This window comes from Kogia breviceps, chromosome 6 (assembly GCF_026419965.1).
Source record: "Kogia breviceps isolate mKogBre1 chromosome 6, mKogBre1 haplotype 1, whole genome shotgun sequence".
In the NCBI taxonomy this organism is placed as follows: Eukaryota; Metazoa; Chordata; class Mammalia; order Artiodactyla; family Physeteridae; genus Kogia; species Kogia breviceps.
The window spans coordinates 121,177,376-121,195,292 of NC_081315.1; the positions used below are offsets into that span (position 1 = coordinate 121,177,376).

The 17,917-nt window shown below is 34.9% G+C and overlaps 1 protein-coding gene across 26 annotated transcripts in view; it reads right to left on the bottom strand.

The window, feature by feature from the left end:
• The window catches only part of CAMK2D (calcium/calmodulin dependent protein kinase II delta), a 301,130-nt gene that overhangs the window by 33,732 nt on the left and 249,481 nt on the right, over window positions 1–17,917 (bottom strand). For 3 of the 26 annotated variants that reach the window (XM_067036555.1, XM_059066639.2, XM_059066631.2), the window contains exons 9-17: window positions 17,741–17,835; window positions 15,318–15,440; window positions 14,996–15,079; window positions 14,296–14,338; window positions 10,943–10,980; window positions 9,528–9,560; window positions 6,598–6,672; window positions 4,601–4,642; window positions 2,171–2,219 (exon numbers count right to left, since the gene is read on the bottom strand). In XM_067036555.1, the coding sequence (XP_066892656.1) occupies window positions 2,171–2,219; window positions 4,601–4,642; window positions 6,598–6,672; window positions 9,528–9,560; window positions 10,943–10,980; window positions 14,296–14,338; window positions 14,996–15,079; window positions 15,318–15,440; window positions 17,741–17,835 (582 nt within the window). The remainder of the gene's footprint in view (window positions 1–2,170; window positions 2,220–4,600; window positions 4,643–6,597; window positions 6,673–9,527; window positions 9,561–10,942; window positions 10,981–14,295; window positions 14,339–14,995; window positions 15,080–15,317; window positions 15,441–17,740; window positions 17,836–17,917) is intronic. The other 23 variants (XM_067036553.1, XM_067036548.1, XM_067036564.1 and 20 more) reach the window with 11 other exon arrangements.

The following is a 17,917-nucleotide window of genomic DNA, read 5'->3' on the forward strand; positions in this document are numbered from 1 at the left end:
GCTTGTAATCACCTAAGAATAAACATATTCCTCAGAGGATGACTTGCATACAGTGAGGTGTTGGTATTCTCCTAATTTTATTCAGTTATTTAAGATTCAGTCTCACCAGTGAATAATGCACAGGTTATTTCTTCTTTTTGATTCCTGTTCAGGAGAAGAATGTAAAAAGTCATATAAACATTTTGTTTGGGTGAAAGAGCTAATAAATCCAAAATACTTGTAAAGATGATGCTTTCTGAATCATTGGGAAAGCTAAATGGGACATCTGCTTATTTGGTTAAAAAAATCTCTTTATCTAGTAAGGCTGGCATCAGTGATTCATAAAATTATTTCAGTTCAAATTTTAGCTCAGAGGCAAGAGGGAGATGAATAGATCTACTAGGGCTTCCCTGGTGGCGCAGTGGTTGGGAATCTGCCTGCCAATGCAGGGGACGCGGGTTCACGCCCTGGTCCGGGAAGATCCCACATGCCGTGGAGCAGCTAGGCCCGTGCGCCACAACTACTGAGCCTGCACTCCAGAGCTTGCGAGCCACAACTACTGAGCCCACGTGCCACAACTACTGAAGCCCTCACGCCTAGAGCCCGTGCTCCACAACAGGAGAAGCCACCTCAATGAGAAGCCTGCGCACCGCAACAAAGAGTAGCCCCCGCTCGCCGCCAACTAGAGAAAAGCCCACATACGCAACGAAGACCCAACACAGCCAAAAATAAAATAAATTAAAAAAAAAAAGATCTACTAAATAAAATCCTCGACACAGCTATCTACCTTTCCACTGTAAATAATGACTGACTACCTCTAGCAAAGTTAGGTCAGTGCGCTAGTAATCTAAACAGAGACTACATTTTAAGTGTCAGCTGTTCTGTACTACCAAAGAGGAAGAAGTCAGCAGAGGTGACTAGCAACTTGTGGTCTATAGTCATTTTTATTTCTTAAATAGCCTATATGTCTCCTTGACCTGAGAATTTCCAGGTTCTTTATTCTATAACACGAATACAATTTTTCAAAATTATATCTTACCAATGCTACCTACAGAATGAAAGCCTATGGGGATACTATTAGGTAACAATCTTTCCAGATAATGTTTAATTATCTGATGGATCATTTCTCTCAATTTGTTTTATACCTCTTTTCCTTTAATACTTCTGTTTTAAATATCCCTGTTTTTACCATTCTTTTTCTGGAATAGCTTCTAGAAAAGTGGCCTGTAGGAATTGTAGTTATGTATACTAAATTAAAAAAATAAGAATACAAAACTGCATAAACAATTGCAGCAATATTAATACTTCTGAAACAGCCCTGAGTGAGAGAGGGGCATGGACTTATATACACTACCAAATGTAAAATAGATAGCTACTGGGAAGCAGCTGCATAGCACAGGGAGATCAGCTCGGTGCTTTGTGACCACCTAGAGGGGTCGGATAGGGAGGGTGGGAGGGAGGGAGAAGCAAGAGGGAAGAGATATGGGAACATATGTATATGTATAACTGATTCACTTTGTTATAAAGCAGAAACTAACACACCATTGTAAAGCAATTATACTCCAATAAAGATGTTAAAAAAAAGAACAACAGCCCTGAGACCAAAAAGAAGAAAACTGATTGCAAATGTGTGTGTAGTATGTATGTGCAGAGGCACTGAGAAGATGTTGATAGAAACGCTGGCAATGACTCATATATGGAGCTAAGAGAACCTGTGCAAATGAATTGAATGGAGATCAAGAATATATTAGAAAAGTGCATGAAAATCTAGGTTTAAAAGGCTGCCAAATGCAGAATTTCATTGAAACCCAATTGAGATGACTGAAAGTTTCAAAAAATGGTTCTTCTCATGCTCTATTCTTGAATATAAGTTGTTTTCTAGACATACATATACATATTTTGTATTACCTTTTGGCTGATACATTTAGAATTTGATATTTTGATCCCAAACATTCATTACTAGTTTAAAATCACAACATCCTTGAATATACCACATGTTGTCTATAGTTTAAAGACAGAGAAAAGAATATAATGTGAAGAAAAAAATGGACAAAATCAGTACATATAATTAAAATAATAATGTACTTATAAAAAGAAAATTATTTTTGTGTCTCAGAATAGGCCTAGTTCCTAAACTTACTAGTTATTTGAAACAAGTACTTTTCTTCTGATATATATGTAACTTTCATACCTTTCACATCTTCATCCTCAATTGTTGTATTTGAACTCTCAGTTGACTCCTGTTGAGAAGAAAACATATTTAAAGTTGCAAACAATGAATAGCTTGACTTTTCTTTTTCTTAAAAAATTGGCAAGTGATATACATATCATGCAAAATTCTTCAGCAGGCTGTGCGCATATGCCGACATGCAAATGTACAAACATGTTACGTGGTTTTAACAGAAATAAAATGTCAAATGCTGCAAACATTTCAAAAAGGGAGTACTCTGGTTGCCTAATCCCCAAAGCACGATAAATCAAGGTGATTTGTAGAAGCAGTCAAAGTATGCAACTTATTTTAAGAGCTGTGTAAGGATGTGTTGTGTTACAGTGCCCCATAAGGTGTGCTTTCTCTAAGTATTTATGAGAAGTTGAATATACTAGCCTAATGAATTTGAACCTTAAAAAAACAACATTTTTTAATTCCCAATTAAATAGTAACTAGTCCCTTCTTTGTGTAAGGCACTATATCAAGCAGTAAATTTGTAGGCTATTTATCAGCCTGACTTCTTTGTAGAGAGAAAAAGCATTTCATTGAATCATTTGACGAAGAAGATGAGATATGCTGAAAGTGCTTTCAAGAAGAATTTCCATGTTTGTGATCAGCACAATGGAATTATATGAATAATTTACTTTCAAGGAAATATCAGATTTTTTTCATTCATTTCGAAATTAGAAACTGGCTGTATTGATAAGAAACTTGCTCCCATAATGAAAAGACAAAGCTACTTCTCTGTAAAACTACATATGAAGTTACAGATTAATAAGCACAGTTAAAAGGACACTGTAACTGCCAGTATTAAGACACGTTCCTTAAAATGGTTGACAATTTTTTCTATTAATAATGTATTAATAAAATATTTCTAGCAAAGAAATTTAGTAATATTCATAAGAAAGACACAATTTTCTACTTGGAATGATTAAAGGCTACTGCCAAAAAAAATTGGAAACTTCTAATCAACAGCTATGTGTTCAGCAACGAAAACAAATTTTGGAAAACGATGCAAACATTAGTGTACTTTTAGAGATTCAATATTCAAAAAAAATGATCATTTATACAACTATGATATATAATATTTAATCCAAAGGGACAGACTAATTAAAGATATATCCAGAGTCTCCGCAACATAAAACCAAAGCAGAGTCTTCATGCGTTTCTTAATGTGACCTAGTATTCAAATTTAAACTCAAGATGAGGATAAACCCATGCACTGTAAAAATAAACTAATTCATGTAAGCAGGAAATATCATGCAACAACTCTTACAAGTGACATAGCTAGAATTATCGAAGTGTCCACTCCGGCTGCTATGCTTGGTCTTTCATTTGCTAATGATATTGAAAATAATTGTTCACATGTGTGATGCTCCTGACTACCTCAAGTCTTTTAGGGACTTACAACATTTTAAGTGTCATGACTGTAAAATACATCTCACATTCAGGAACATAACACTTCATGTTTTTTTACTTTAGTGATTTTAATATTGACCAACTAAATGTTAGACCAGAGGAAATGTGTTTTCTAAGACTTTAACACTGTAGATAGATAAGAGTAAGGAAAAGTAAGACCCATGACTATACTTAAAATTTGAGAAAAGTCTGATGGAAGTATTTTTCCCTGTCCTTAGAGATATAATAATGGATGAGAAGTAACAAAGCAGAAAGATGGAAGATGGAATATGTTTGGGAACTGCCTCCTTTCATCCTACCGACATGTATACAAGTACTGTTATTTAGTTAACTTGCTATGCAAACAATTTACAATGGATAGGAAACATCATGGTCTTCTTTCAGGATAAGTAGTTACATGTCTGTTACTGAAATGCATATAATTCAACAAAAACAAACATACTTCACAAGAAGTGAAACTCCCTGATTTATCCTCAAATCCATGCCAAACAACAAAAACACCACAAACAACAGGGAATTAAAAGAAAACAAAAAGCACACTATGACAACAGAATGAACAAAATTCAAAAGCAACATTAAATTTAAACAAATAACTATGAACTCAAGTTGATTTTTTTTGAAGATAGTGGAATGATATAGCAAGAAATTCTAAAATTTCATGCAGAACACATCTAAAGTACAATGCAGACAGGCATGGGGGGAAAAACCAGATGGAATTGCTTAAGATACACAGTCATCTCGACATACATACTTGTTAACTGGACTTTTACTGACTAATTGCACCATTCATTTCTCTTTCACGATGTCATTCATTCTTGTTTTCAAAGAAATATGTGTATATATTTCCAGATAAATTAGGCCCAAAAGAAAGTATGGTAGAAAAGGGTAAGGGTTTTCTTTCCTAATTTGAGATTATGAGTTAATTTTGCTCTGAATATTTGATGAGATGTGTAATCTTATTAAAGCAAGATGATGTTGATTCTTTCTGAATACCTTGTTTCCATCAGGGTTGTGGATTACAGTAGTTTGGGGCTCCTGAGTGAGAACAAAATAGAGAAAGAAACAGTTCGCATTGGTAAGTACATTCTTAACTAGTGCAGGGACAGAGCAGAGTGAGCCAGCTGACACAACTAAATAGTGACAAGAGCTTAAGCAATGTTAACTACTGTCAGAGGCTGCAGCTGACAAGATCTCTGATGAAAGATCTCCCTGGTGAGCCCATGAGACACAGCACCTCAGTACCTAGCAGCAGCATGCAAAAGACCTTATTCATGATCAGCATACAGACAAGGCTTTGAAGTTTGGAGACCTAAAGAGGCACTTGCTGTTTCACAAAGTTCTATACCAGATAGACTTTCCTTTCCTCTTTAACAAACAGCCTGTTAATATCTGTCCCATAGAAAACTGGCCAAGGGTACTGGAGATGAGAACTTTTTGAGATGATCTCAAAGTCTTTCTGAAGATATTTTTCAGCTGTATTAATTTGAGAACGAATTATGGTATCACAAGACACAGATAAAGACCCTTGGAAAACCGAGAATCATTGGACGACGCTTAAAAAAGGGCTATCCTAAAGAATGTATTTCACAAGTCCATAAGAAATTCTGAGAAACATTGAAAAGGTTCTAGAACTAATCATATAAACACTGTAATTTGAGACACATTGCTGTTAAATCCCATGTTAATTCATATATATATAAGAAATTTCTGTTTTATAGACTTACATGAAAGATTTGTTTGTAAAGTCTTGTTCTTCCATGAAGAAAATATTATTTTTCCTATTGCTTTCTACTAGAGAATTGAAGAAATATTCCCAAGTGGAAAATAACAGTCAAATACTGATGTAAAAAACGATTCAGTGTCCACACATCAACGGCATGCTTGGCACTTTCATTTATGTCTTAGCAACTGGGAGTTACTGCAACCCATGGAGAATGCCTTTAATCATAAGCACTCTGCCCACTAGACTATCTCATCTCCACTACACTTTACGCTGCAGTACTTAGAAAGCATATTTACTGCTGTCCTTCCCTTCCCTGGCTGGAGGTATGATCAACACTGTTTTTTTTTTTTTTTGCTAGTGAGTAACCTGCTATCTTGCTGTGTCCTTCCTTTAAATCTTTTAAAATTGAGCCTTCTGGTTAACTCTAGTGGGACAATCTCCCTAACATTTTCCATTCATCTGAAATTAACAGTACAGAGAACAGTGAAAAACCATTAACATTTCTGAAACTCATAAATCAAAACATGGAATAATTGGGGGAAAACATGATGAAACTAAGAACACTGAATGCCAGTATTCAAACCTTGAATGTCAACATAATATGGTCTCAAAGTGTTAAACTGATTGAGTTGTTAACAGTGTGAATTTGTTAGAAATGGACAAATCTGATTCCCATGGATAATTCAAAGCTCTGTGCTATGCAATTTCATTCTTTGGATTAAAGTGAAACAGTGATAATTTAATTTAAAACACAACAAACAAAAAGCTTCAAATTATCCAGTGCCTCTTTATCTCAGAAAGTGAGGTCTTACAAAGCCCTTCTGCCCTAATTTAAAGAGGGAAACGGGAACTCTGAATAAGGTCCACATTTACTTTTGTCTAGCAGTAATCCTCTTAGCTCTCCTTGATGTCAACAGTTGAGTCAGGAAAGGAAGAAACCACTGTTTGCATATCTAGAGCTATCAACAAAAGAAGAGCTAAGAGCAACCAAAGCGCATTCTATGGTATTTCTAAGGCAGCATGCAACACTTTTTTTAACTGAAGACCACAGTTATTGTCAGTACAATGGTCAACAATGAAATGAGGTCATCTCATGTTAGAAACACACTGTTTGACAACTACCCTAACAAAAAGAACTTTTCTCATATCTTAGAAAGCAAAAACAAGAACAAAATCCAAAAAAATAAAAATAAAAAATGTATGTATCTATATAGTGAAAGCAAATGAGAGAGACAACAAAAACAGTAAAGAACTTAAGAAGGGTTACAGAGTCCAGGTATACCAGCGCCGGGGTAGGAATATTTTCTTTGGGGCTGGTTACCACGTTGGCTTTGTTGTTTATCTGTAGGTATGCAGAAAATAGAAACAGAGATGCCTTAAACCCCTCGGTAGCCAATGTCTCTACACACAGCATGTCTATGTGGAGATACAGACATGAAAATAAAGAGCCACTGAAGATGAACGTGAAAGACACGGTGATGACTGACAGGAATAATGATCAATTCTAGTCTCCGATGGTCACACCCAGGTTAAGACTGTGTCTGTGATGGTGGAATGACAAAACGGACTTGGCTGCTTTGGCTGTGCCACCTTAGCAAACAGACAAAGAGCTGCTTCAACGGAGCTCAAATCAAGTGTCAGAGTATGAAATAAACGTAAATAAACATTTTCATACTCTTCAGGTTGGATTCTGTTTCCCAGCTTCCAATTTTCACTGTTATGAATACATTCCTTTTTTCATTTGATTCTTGAGCCTGAAGTCACACATAGACTGTCTTTCTCTGGGGAGCCATCATCATTTTGTTTTAGTAGATATCAAATTAAAAACTTAGGTCTTCTGATGAAATGCAGGCTTTATAGTAAAATATCTTAAAAATGATAAGTCTGGGTCTCCTTTAAAAAATACATCTTCAATTATAAATGAGCAAATTGAACTCTTTACTATATTCTGGATGCAAAATGACTTTATTTTTCACAATTGTTTGAGAGGAAAACACTATGTATTCTGTCAAATTACTGCTATTGTTGAAGACTATTTGGTAATACCATTCCCTTGCTTTAACATAATTGGTTTTGACCTTAAAGAAAGATCATTATCACTATGGAAGCCACTTTATGAAAACAACTCAGAGGGTCAATAAGTATTGTAATGGCCCAGAGAAGACAGTTGACAAGTGGCAACTTGAAACTACAATTGAGTTTGGTTACTAAAGAATCAAAGACTGAAAAGTAATAATCAACATTCATTTAAACTCATGCATGACATTGTGATTATCAAACAAATATAAATTAACACTCATTCTCTTGCACTACATTATCTAGTTATTTTCTTTACATATTATTATCTAAAAAATACATCCCATAATTTTAGTATAAATGTACTTAAGGACTTAAAGAGAATAACATTCTGCATAAAATAAATGAATACCAAATGAAAATTTATAAGCAATTACCCCAGTTTAATTGTTTAGACTTTCTAAGAATTCTTTTCTTTCATATTTTATACCTACAGATCATATTGAAACTGACACTGAGAGGAAGACAGAAGGTCCAAAAAATTAACTTGGGTATGTAATATTTTGCTTTTCTATTCATTCCTATTTGTGTGACTATTTGGTACCAGTATTATTTAAATACACTATAACACTGCACTCTGTGACATGCAAGAAAAGAGAGAAAACTTGGTGCCCTTTACTGGAAAACTCTTTAAATATTAGACCATCAATCTATGTTTCGTGGATAGTTTAAAATTTTTCTTTAAATAGAAGTGTGCAGAATTTAACATAAAATTTGTGCAATAGCCAAAAAGAGATAAGAGATAATGGAGTTTATTAAAGAAGGGTCAAAATTCAGTATTCACTTTAGTACAGAATATATGAGAAAAGAGGAGGGACACACATGCAAATAATTTCCTATTCAGGGAGAGTGCTTGGCAAAACACAGCTGACTTCTTATCAAATGATCAGAAGTGTTTAAGATTAAAGCCCATAGGTATTTAATATAATCCATTTAGTTTGTATCAGTGATTGCAAAGAATGAAAGAGGAATATACTGAGAACTTTTCTGTTCTGAGATATGAGACTTGATTTTTTTTCCTAGGTTGTGGTTGCCAAGAACTGCTTTATTTTAGTGGGAATGTCTCACAGGCATACCTATGCACACAAACTTAACCGTATAAGCACACACACATCAACACACATGTTCACACACACATTCACACACAGATACACAGCATACACACACTGTCGTCTCTTCCAAATGCAGGCCATTCTGTCTGGATGAGCCATCCTTTATTGTCAGGCATGGCAAATATGAATTAAATGAATATGTCCCTCAACCACTACTTTTACTTGTGTTTAAATGTACAGTTAAAAACTTTTTTGTTAAAGATTAGCTTAATGATTTTTTTACTGTAGAAAATCTTTTGAAGGTATTTGTAATATTGATTAATTTAAAATAATAGGAGAATTTCTAGGTAAAAGGCTAGGAGGACTTTCTTTTAAAGAATCAAATATCAAGTATGGGCTCAACCACAGCTGTCTTTTAAATGTACAAGAGCTCAGGCACTTTTGTTTGTGAAATGTATTTATTTTATATTATGGAAGCAGAGTATTTTCATTTTAAAAAATTAAATGAAACCAGATATTTAAATGATGCACGGAACTATTCTTACAAGGCACGGGCAAGATATTCTTATTTTTCAGGTGTTGAGTTCATTCAGTTTTAAGGTTAATAAATATTTTTTCCAAAGGTGCTTAACTTGGATGAATCCTTGTGAGATCACTTTCACACAATTTATAAAACTCCATGGTGGATGCATTCTGGTTTATCTGAACTAAGAATCACTCCTATTTTAGTAATCATGATCACCATTTAAAAATAATCCTATAGTGTTTCTTCACTTTTCACAATAATTATAGACATTAATTATGTCATGGTTTCTTCAGTTTTAGGAGAAAATTGCACTTTTTAAATAGCATATGGATGACGGTATAAACTTTTTACATATCTCAAAAATTCCATTTCAAAGAAAAACAATAATATGTGAACATGGGCACTGTGTTTGATAGTTAATTAACATTAACCTGTAATGATCCTATACTTTCTCCACTTACACTAACTTAGGTAAATAAGACTGTTCTATTCCTAAGTATGAAGTTTCACAGGAGGAGAAATCTGGCAGATAGAGATCCTCACCATCATCTGAACACTCGAACTGGACTTCCTTTTCTGAATTGACCAGTCAAAGAGAAAGGAAAAGAAAAAAAATATGACCGGTTGAATTTTTAAAGTATCAAAGCATGGAGCACAGAATAATTTTGTCTTTAAAGGTGAACTATAAGTTGACTGGAAGAAAAAAGTTCTGGAAATGTTTCTTTCTATATAAGGATAGTAGTGAAAATAAATGTCTCAATAGAAACTGTGAGCTCTGCATCACCAAACAATACAGAAAAACACAGGGGAATAAAACATTTGGAAAATTTAAAATATCACATTTCCACCAATGTTACATTGGGAAAAAAGCAGACATCAACAGTCATTACTGAACTTTAAGTTGAATACACTAAGCAGAAGGAAGAGAATATTACAGGTTGAGGAAAGGAATTAATCAAAGGTAAATGCCAACCTAACGGGAATCACAAGTGCCTGGTCAGCACAGCTCTAGAAATTCCCAAATCACACACAGACAGGTGCTGAAGAAATGACTGGGCGTGAACATAAGAAGTGACAGATGATTTTCTAAGTTATATATTCAAAATGAACTGACCACTTGACTTTGGGTCAAGTTCAAATGTTAGAAAGTTAATTAATTCCCAAGAATGTTGAAGTGTTCATGAGGAATGTAGGTGTCTGCCATTGGAAGAGAAAGTAAAGGATTAAAGAAATAAAACATCGAGGTAATACTCTGGAAAGATAACAAACATAATGCATGTATAAGGTTTTATTCAATCAAAGGTAAATTCCTATGAAACAAAACAGAATCAGTAGAAAATAAGCTGTATTATTTTGTTTAGAAATCCAAGAAAGTCAAAATATTCTGCCATTATCTTTCTTGGAAAATTTTTCTAATATTTGTTCAGGATATTCATGTTAAGTCTGTCTCAATACCTTATGATAGAAGAACAGGAACAATTAAGACCTTTATAAAAACTGCTCAAGCAGAGAAATATAGTCATTTGAATTTTGATTTCCTAGACTCAATGATTTGATTTTTCTTTTTCCCCCATGGGCTATACATTTCAGCAGCCTTCAAGAACATAGCATAACTATTTGGAAAAGCATTTGGTTTTCAGGGATTTTCAGGTCACCATGACAGTTTGAGGATGTAGTAAAACAGAGAGGATTTAGACGTTCAGTTTCTATGGTAACTACATATAAAGTCTTATTTTGTCATGATTATTTAATATATAATAAGTAGAAAAAATGCAGCTTTTCTTGGTATAAATATTAGTCATTCCTGTATATTAAATTATTTTATATTTCAACCTGCATCCTTTCTCAGGAACTGTAAAAAGTATAAGGTGCAATGACTTAGAACTTATATTTAACATTTAAAAATAACCCAGCATCTGAAAGTCAGAAATGAGTTTAGGAGCACCTGTTTAACTTACCTTTACTCCATCTGGTTTCTTCAACAAACTCTTGGCTGCTGCAAAATGAGAGTAAAAATCAGTTTAGTGAGTTATCCTTAGAAACCGATAGCCAGGCAACAAAACAGGTTATTGTTTCCTTCTACCACCTTTACTGATTTATGGCCAACATATGCCAAGTTATCAAGGTCACACTGATGAGCACGAGCTTACAGGACATTGAAATACAGTATCACTTTTCTTGGTCTTGCCACATCAAATTTAGAACTAAATTCTCATTTAGTTCATTGAATATAATTGGACACTTTGCCACTTATATTATTGGACTTTATTTCACTGTTGGCTGTGAAAAGGATACTGGAACTTTAACTGGACTATGCTTTTGTAATCCAGAAAGTTGATTTCAAGTCTTTAGACATCAGCTCACAGATTGTATTACATGTTCATTCACACCAAAAGTATCAGTTCTGCCACTTAAGTCTCTCTTCCTAGAGGTTTAAAACTAATTTGTGACAATTTGCTCTGGCTAAATAACATTCTTTTTAATAAATATATATTGGAAATCAGACAATTTCATTTTTACAAAAATATTAATAACTATACTTAAAATGAAATGGTATATTACTGACCTAGAGCAAATTTTTTAAACGCTCAGCATATGACCTTTAAAAAAAGGTATTATGTATTTTCTTATACTTCAAAATCAGAATACAAAGGTCATAAACAAAAGCCTTTTACACTGAAAAATTAAAAATCATAAAATTTGAGGCGAGATAGAAAACAAAATGAAATCTTCAACTAAATTAGAGAACTCCTAAAGTACATGGTCTTACATGAAACTTTACTTTTTTGGAGGGAGCTTTTAGCATTCCTTCTGTTACTGAACTCCTTGAGTATATTAAAAAGTGAAGTGAAAAATATACTTGTGAATGGGTACATATACAGTGAACAGATTATGTAACTGTCAACGACAATTAGTAGATCAAGTGTAGAACATCCACAAACATGTAGGACAAAGTACACACTTATGCTTCCATTTAATGTTAATTATATATATATAGTTATTTAAGTACATCAGAATAGAATTTGGTATCTGAAATGGAAATACCTAGCTATAATAGAACTGCATGAACATGTAATTTCCTGACAGCTGTTTGATTTGGGCCATTATTTTGATATCACTTTGATAAAATTTTAAATTTATTTAAAAGATACAAAAATGTTAATTTTATTTAGTCTTTAGCAACAAAGCTATTAATTTATTATTAATAAGACTGTAAGAAATAGTAGCCTTAGCTATAATACCGTGTACCTGGAGCTAAAAAGCAATATTAAGTAAATCCTGTGGCAGTTAATAGGTTAGAAAGCAAACTCAGAATAATTGGAATTGCAATAGCAAGCGAAGAGAAGACAATGATTCAGGGTAAGCAGGGATTTGGCCTGGGAGATGCAGAAATGTCCCTTTTGCTTACTATTCACCTTACCTCACAAGAAATACATTCCACATAACGGGCGAAAAGAAAAAATAAAAACAACTTTATAACCATATACTCATGGACAAGTTACTTTAAAGAGCATGTCTGGCAATGAAACAGAACGAATACTCAAAACTAAAATGCAATATCAACTATAAGATGTAACTGTGTCTAATGTTGTATCAGTTGGTTTTGAAATGACAGATTAAAAAAAAGTTTGCTTTTCATGCTAAGACATTCAGAAACAATATCAAATCCACATTTTAGTCGTGAGTTTTTAGTTTACACGATGATGAGAAGGAAAATGTGAGGTAAAAAGCTTCTATACATGGGTACATATATTAATAAAGGCCCAATTTATACCTGAGACTTTAACAAAACGTACAGTCTTAATTCTGGAGATTTTTTCAAGTTAGTTTATCATTAACAATACATACCATATAAATCATCCTACTTTTTAGTGATTCACTAATGATTGGGCCACAGTGAATATTAATTTACTTGAGTATAGCATATATTAATTAATATTTAATGAGATACTGAACTCACCCATAAAAATGTCAGCTATATTAATCAACTTTTCGTAAAACAGATAACTTGACAAAGGCAGTAACAAGATTTTACTACACCAAACAAATTGGACAAAATACACACAATTGACTAACACAGTCCCTCAGTTTGTAGCATTACTCATTGTATTATTATCATTGTTGCTGTTTAACAGGTCAGTGGAAGCCTTTGGAAAGCCTCCTATGAACTCACATTGTATACAATGGGAGACAAAAGGTGACCATTTAATAAAATGGTACACAGTAACTAGAAATTGGTTGAGAAGTTTGGAAAACATGATAACGATATGGATCGTCACCTGACTTCACTACAATACTCAGAAGTGAAGTATGTAGCAGGAATAAATTACTGAAGACATAGCTGGATAATTTGATGCTGCAGATCACTCTTACATAAACAGTAAGCAAAGTAAAATGGTAGTATTTTTGGTATAATTGTCTGACAATTGTTCCAAGTTTAAACAGCCAAACAGTGAGTTTTACCAATGCAACTGTCTTGCTGCTTCAGTCCCTCTCCATACATAAGACTGATGGGCTTTTGCCAAAATTCTATTTTTGGAAACCTGATCCTCTGAGGTAACCTATCAAAAAAAGGAGTTCCAAAACTCAATTTCTGGAAAGAGTATATACGTTATGGTGACTTTGGCGAGTCACTTCCACAATAAAGAAATAGTTTAGCTTTTCTCAGCCCATTATTTAAACAAACTTATTTTTACCAAGAAATCATTTCAAGGAACGTTTATTACTGTGGGGTAGGTTCTCTGTAAATTCTTGAGTTTAGATACCTTTGAAAGTTGTAATCATTCTTAGAGCAGGCCAAGATATTACAGAACTGTACATTCAAAAGAACTTAAGCCTAAGAGAATTGGCTTCCTCAATAATGGCCTTCTTCTAAAAATCTTGCTTACTGGGATTCCCTGAGAGAATGAGACAAAAAAAGAAACTATTCATAGTTATTACTTTATGAGATATAAATTAATTCTATGTTCAAAATGCTGAGCTTCAAGCTGCGGGGAGGACGTAGTTCCAAACTGCGTGCAGCCCAGCAGGGATGACAGAGGGCTTTCGAGTCCCGCTGCAGCGCTGACTAGAGGCGGGGCTGCCCAGGTGCTCTCGTGGAGAGTGCAGCCCACGGGCCTAACGCCTCTGCGAGACATCACCCGGCCAAAAGCCTCGTGGCAGCCACAGGTGTGGAAGGAATCCATGGCACACATTTGCCATCCCTGAACAACAGTGTTTTTCTAATTATTAAAGAACTTCAAATTAAATTCCAGAAAAGACAGCAGAGAGGAGAGGAGGGGATCAAGGGCAGGGCTCGTAACACGTGTACCTGAAAAATTCCTCGTAGCCAGCATAGTTGTCAAGATGGCACCCTGTCAGAGCGACAAGAATACACAGTTAATGCTGCCTTTGCAAACCACTGACCTAACAAAGAAGCAGTTTTTGATAATAAATCTTAGCTTTAGTTTCAGTCAGGGCATTCTGGTTTTGGTTCCCTGAGAGTAGCAGGCCTATGTTTCTCATAATGCTGGCACCACCCTTGTGGGTGCGGCCAGATTCCATTTATTAAGCCGCACAGCTGTTCTCCACCGAAGGGAGGGACCACGGCACGCATGGCCAGTGATCCTAGGTCTTCATCGTAGCTTTAACTCCAGTGTCGATTCCATTTCCCAAAGACCCAGAAGAAGAAGAAGAGTACGGAGGCTTTTACACATTTAAAAGCCTTTGCTCGGGCTTCCCTGGTGGCGCAGTGGTTGAGAGTCCGCCTGCCGATGCGGGAGACGTGGGTTCGTGCCCCGGTCCGGGAGGATCCCACATGCCGCGGAGCGGCTGGGCCCGTGAGCCGTGGCCGCTGAGCCTGCGCGTCCGGAGCCTGTGCTCCGCAACGGGAGAGGCCACAACAGTGAGAGGCCCGCGTACCGCAAAAAAAAAAAAAAAAAAAAAAGCCTTTTCTTATAGTTCTGTTCCTCACACGAAATCTCGCTGCTCATGCTGCCAAATCTCCCTCCTCACAAAAGGGGAAAACTTACCTTCAGTTTTCTTCTGGCATTGAATTTCTTCAAGCAGTCAACAGTCTCCTGTCTGTGCATCATGGAAGCAACAGTAGAACGTTGCTGGAAGAGGAGAAAAATAAACTTAATTGAGGATATTTAAAAGATACTCATTCCTTAACTTCATCAAATTTTTATTAATGGTGCCTGCATCCATCTGACAAACTTAAAAGCATTCAACTGCAAGAGTTTCCTAATAATGAAAGACTGATTTTGCCAAGACTATCTGTAAGACAAATTTTAAAGGAGGATGTATTTTTCATTTGATCTCCTGAGATCTTTGGAGAACTCTGTCACTTACACAGATCCATGGGTGTTTCAGTGCCTCCGAGGCTGTGATACGCTTGGCAGGGTTGATAGTAAGCATTTTATTGATGAGGTCTTTGGCTTCAGGAGTCACTGTGTCCCACTCCGGTGATGGAAACTTTAAAAATATGTTTATAAAGGGTTTAAAAAATAGATACACTCAGTGGAACAGAGAAGAACCAAATATACTAATAATTTCCTTAAGTAGTGAATTTCTTGTATAAGTTAAATTGTATCTACATATAGACAAACTGATGTAGATATATATATCCTCCCTCTATGTATATATCTCTATATTAAGATATTGAGTGTAATTGATAAGGGACAAACATGTACACTAAATTGCCATAACTAGTGATACATTCTTAAATTTGGAAAAATAAACTCAATCTTTTAGTCCTCTCAAAGCATATTTGCTTTGATATGAAAATTCAATTTTATGCAGCCTTTCTCGTAATTATTTATGCAATTTTGCAAAAGTCAGTAAAGCTGAGACACTGTCACATCGTCATGCTACTATGCCAAGGTTCAAAATAATGTGTTACACACTTCCACAACTCATCAAGAGTAATAGCAGAGATAATAAAACAGCTTCAATTCCTGTTCCAAAACTGACCTATAAATTGTCGCTATTTGGAGTGCAGCAGTGAGAAGAAATTTGAGACTACAAATTTGAGCCTCAGCAGGATTTCATTTTAACACTTCAAAAATGATAAATTTCACCAAAAGAAAGTTCATGAAATTTACTCATAACTTCTATTAGTAATCCATTTGTATAGTAATAATATAAAGAGATTTATTCTAAATTTCTGTGTATAAATTTTTGTTGATAATTATGTTACCTCACTTTCACTTAATAAGCATATTTAGTAGAAATAATATTCTTGATGGGTTAAGAAAAATGTATATCGCATTAGTTTCTAAATAAACAAAGTATCAGGTTCTTTTCTCAATTCATGAATTGAGAAAAAAGGCATTGTCACTGTGCCTTAATGGACTTAAGTTAGTTCACTTTTAGTAGTCATAATATGGGCAGTTTGTGATCCATTGGCAAAATGAAACATAAGAAAAATGATATTGACTCTTCAATACTTGCTAATTTTTGCCAGTTTAACAACAGTCATTTTAATTCCAGAAGTTTATTTTGGGCAGTTGTGAAAAATTGCTAATCAGGAACTATTGAAGAAACACTCAACCCTGCTTCTTTATGATGGGCAGATCTTCTGATAGTAAATGAGGGGCTCGGTTCAACCTAGATAAAGGTGGGCCCTTTTCTTATTTTTCTAACTTTCACAAAGTCATTCCTTCACATTCACCAAGCAGTGCATTGCAGAGCTGTGTCTTCCCAGAGAGGTGCCTAGTTCTAGTCTGTAAAGATGGTGAGTGTGTTAGCTTGGCCAGGTAAATTACAATTTGGTTTAATTATCATTAGTCTGGCTAAAATGGAATGCTTCAAAATTAAAAGATTTTAAATACCTGTGATACACACATCCATCTGAATGTTACGTTTAGCCAGAAATGTATTGGGGAGTTCATGAGACCTGATACAATATGATACAGACTTCTCATAACTTTTCTCACAACCACATTGAGCTTTTAACTTGTACACAGAAGGTGGACCCAATATTGCCTACCACTTAGTTAGCCCACTTAATAACACAGAAGAGCATGTCCAGACCTTGCATTCTGACTTCCAGAGGACTGTGTGAGGTAAAACCAGAGGAGGTGGTAAATCATATTTACAGACATATTTATCAAAGGAGAGACAATTATACCAAGGAGCACAAAGTTAAGCCCTAAAGACAAAGTAGATAAGGTCTTACTCTTCAGATACAGAACTTAATTCATATGCCTACTTTCAAATATTCTAATTGTACATGAAATGTATTGGAATTGTGATTTTCAAATATTTTTCAATTGTGAAACGCATTCTTCAAATGAAAGCTCTCAGAGAAGCCACTTGGGTAAACAAAACAAAAACAGTCAAAACTGACATAATGGAACAATGTTCTATTTGATACATGGATCACTGCAAAGTATTGTTGGTATATAATTATGTGATAAGCATTTGAAAATATAATTCAGCTAAACAGGTAGTAACCATTTCTAAAGCAAAAATCTTTTACTTTTTATATGTTTTAAAATGCACTAAGATCCAAATGGTTTGACAAGCAAGGTCCTTCCTTAGAGACTTCAAACTCTTTTCCTTTCAATCTTAGGAGATATTGAGCTAAAAGGAAATAGAAACTGGATATAGATGCTGCATTTCTTATTCTTTATCTCCCTTCCCCTAAGAGAGAGGAAAATAATAAGGGACATTATTGAAAATTATGGTTAAAATAGCAATGAAAAAAATCTAGTTCTTGGTCAATAAGCAAAAAACCCTCGTCTAAAGCTGGATGAACATTTATTACGTACATCATAAGCTCCAGCCTTGATCTGCTGATAGAGTCTGTGCTGGTCTTCATCCCAGAAGGGTGGATATCCAACCAGTAGAATGTAGAGAATGACCCCTGGAGGGAATGAGCATATTAACATAACACACAACAATAAGTTAAATGTGGCAGATCCACCATGATATTAAGCCACACCCAT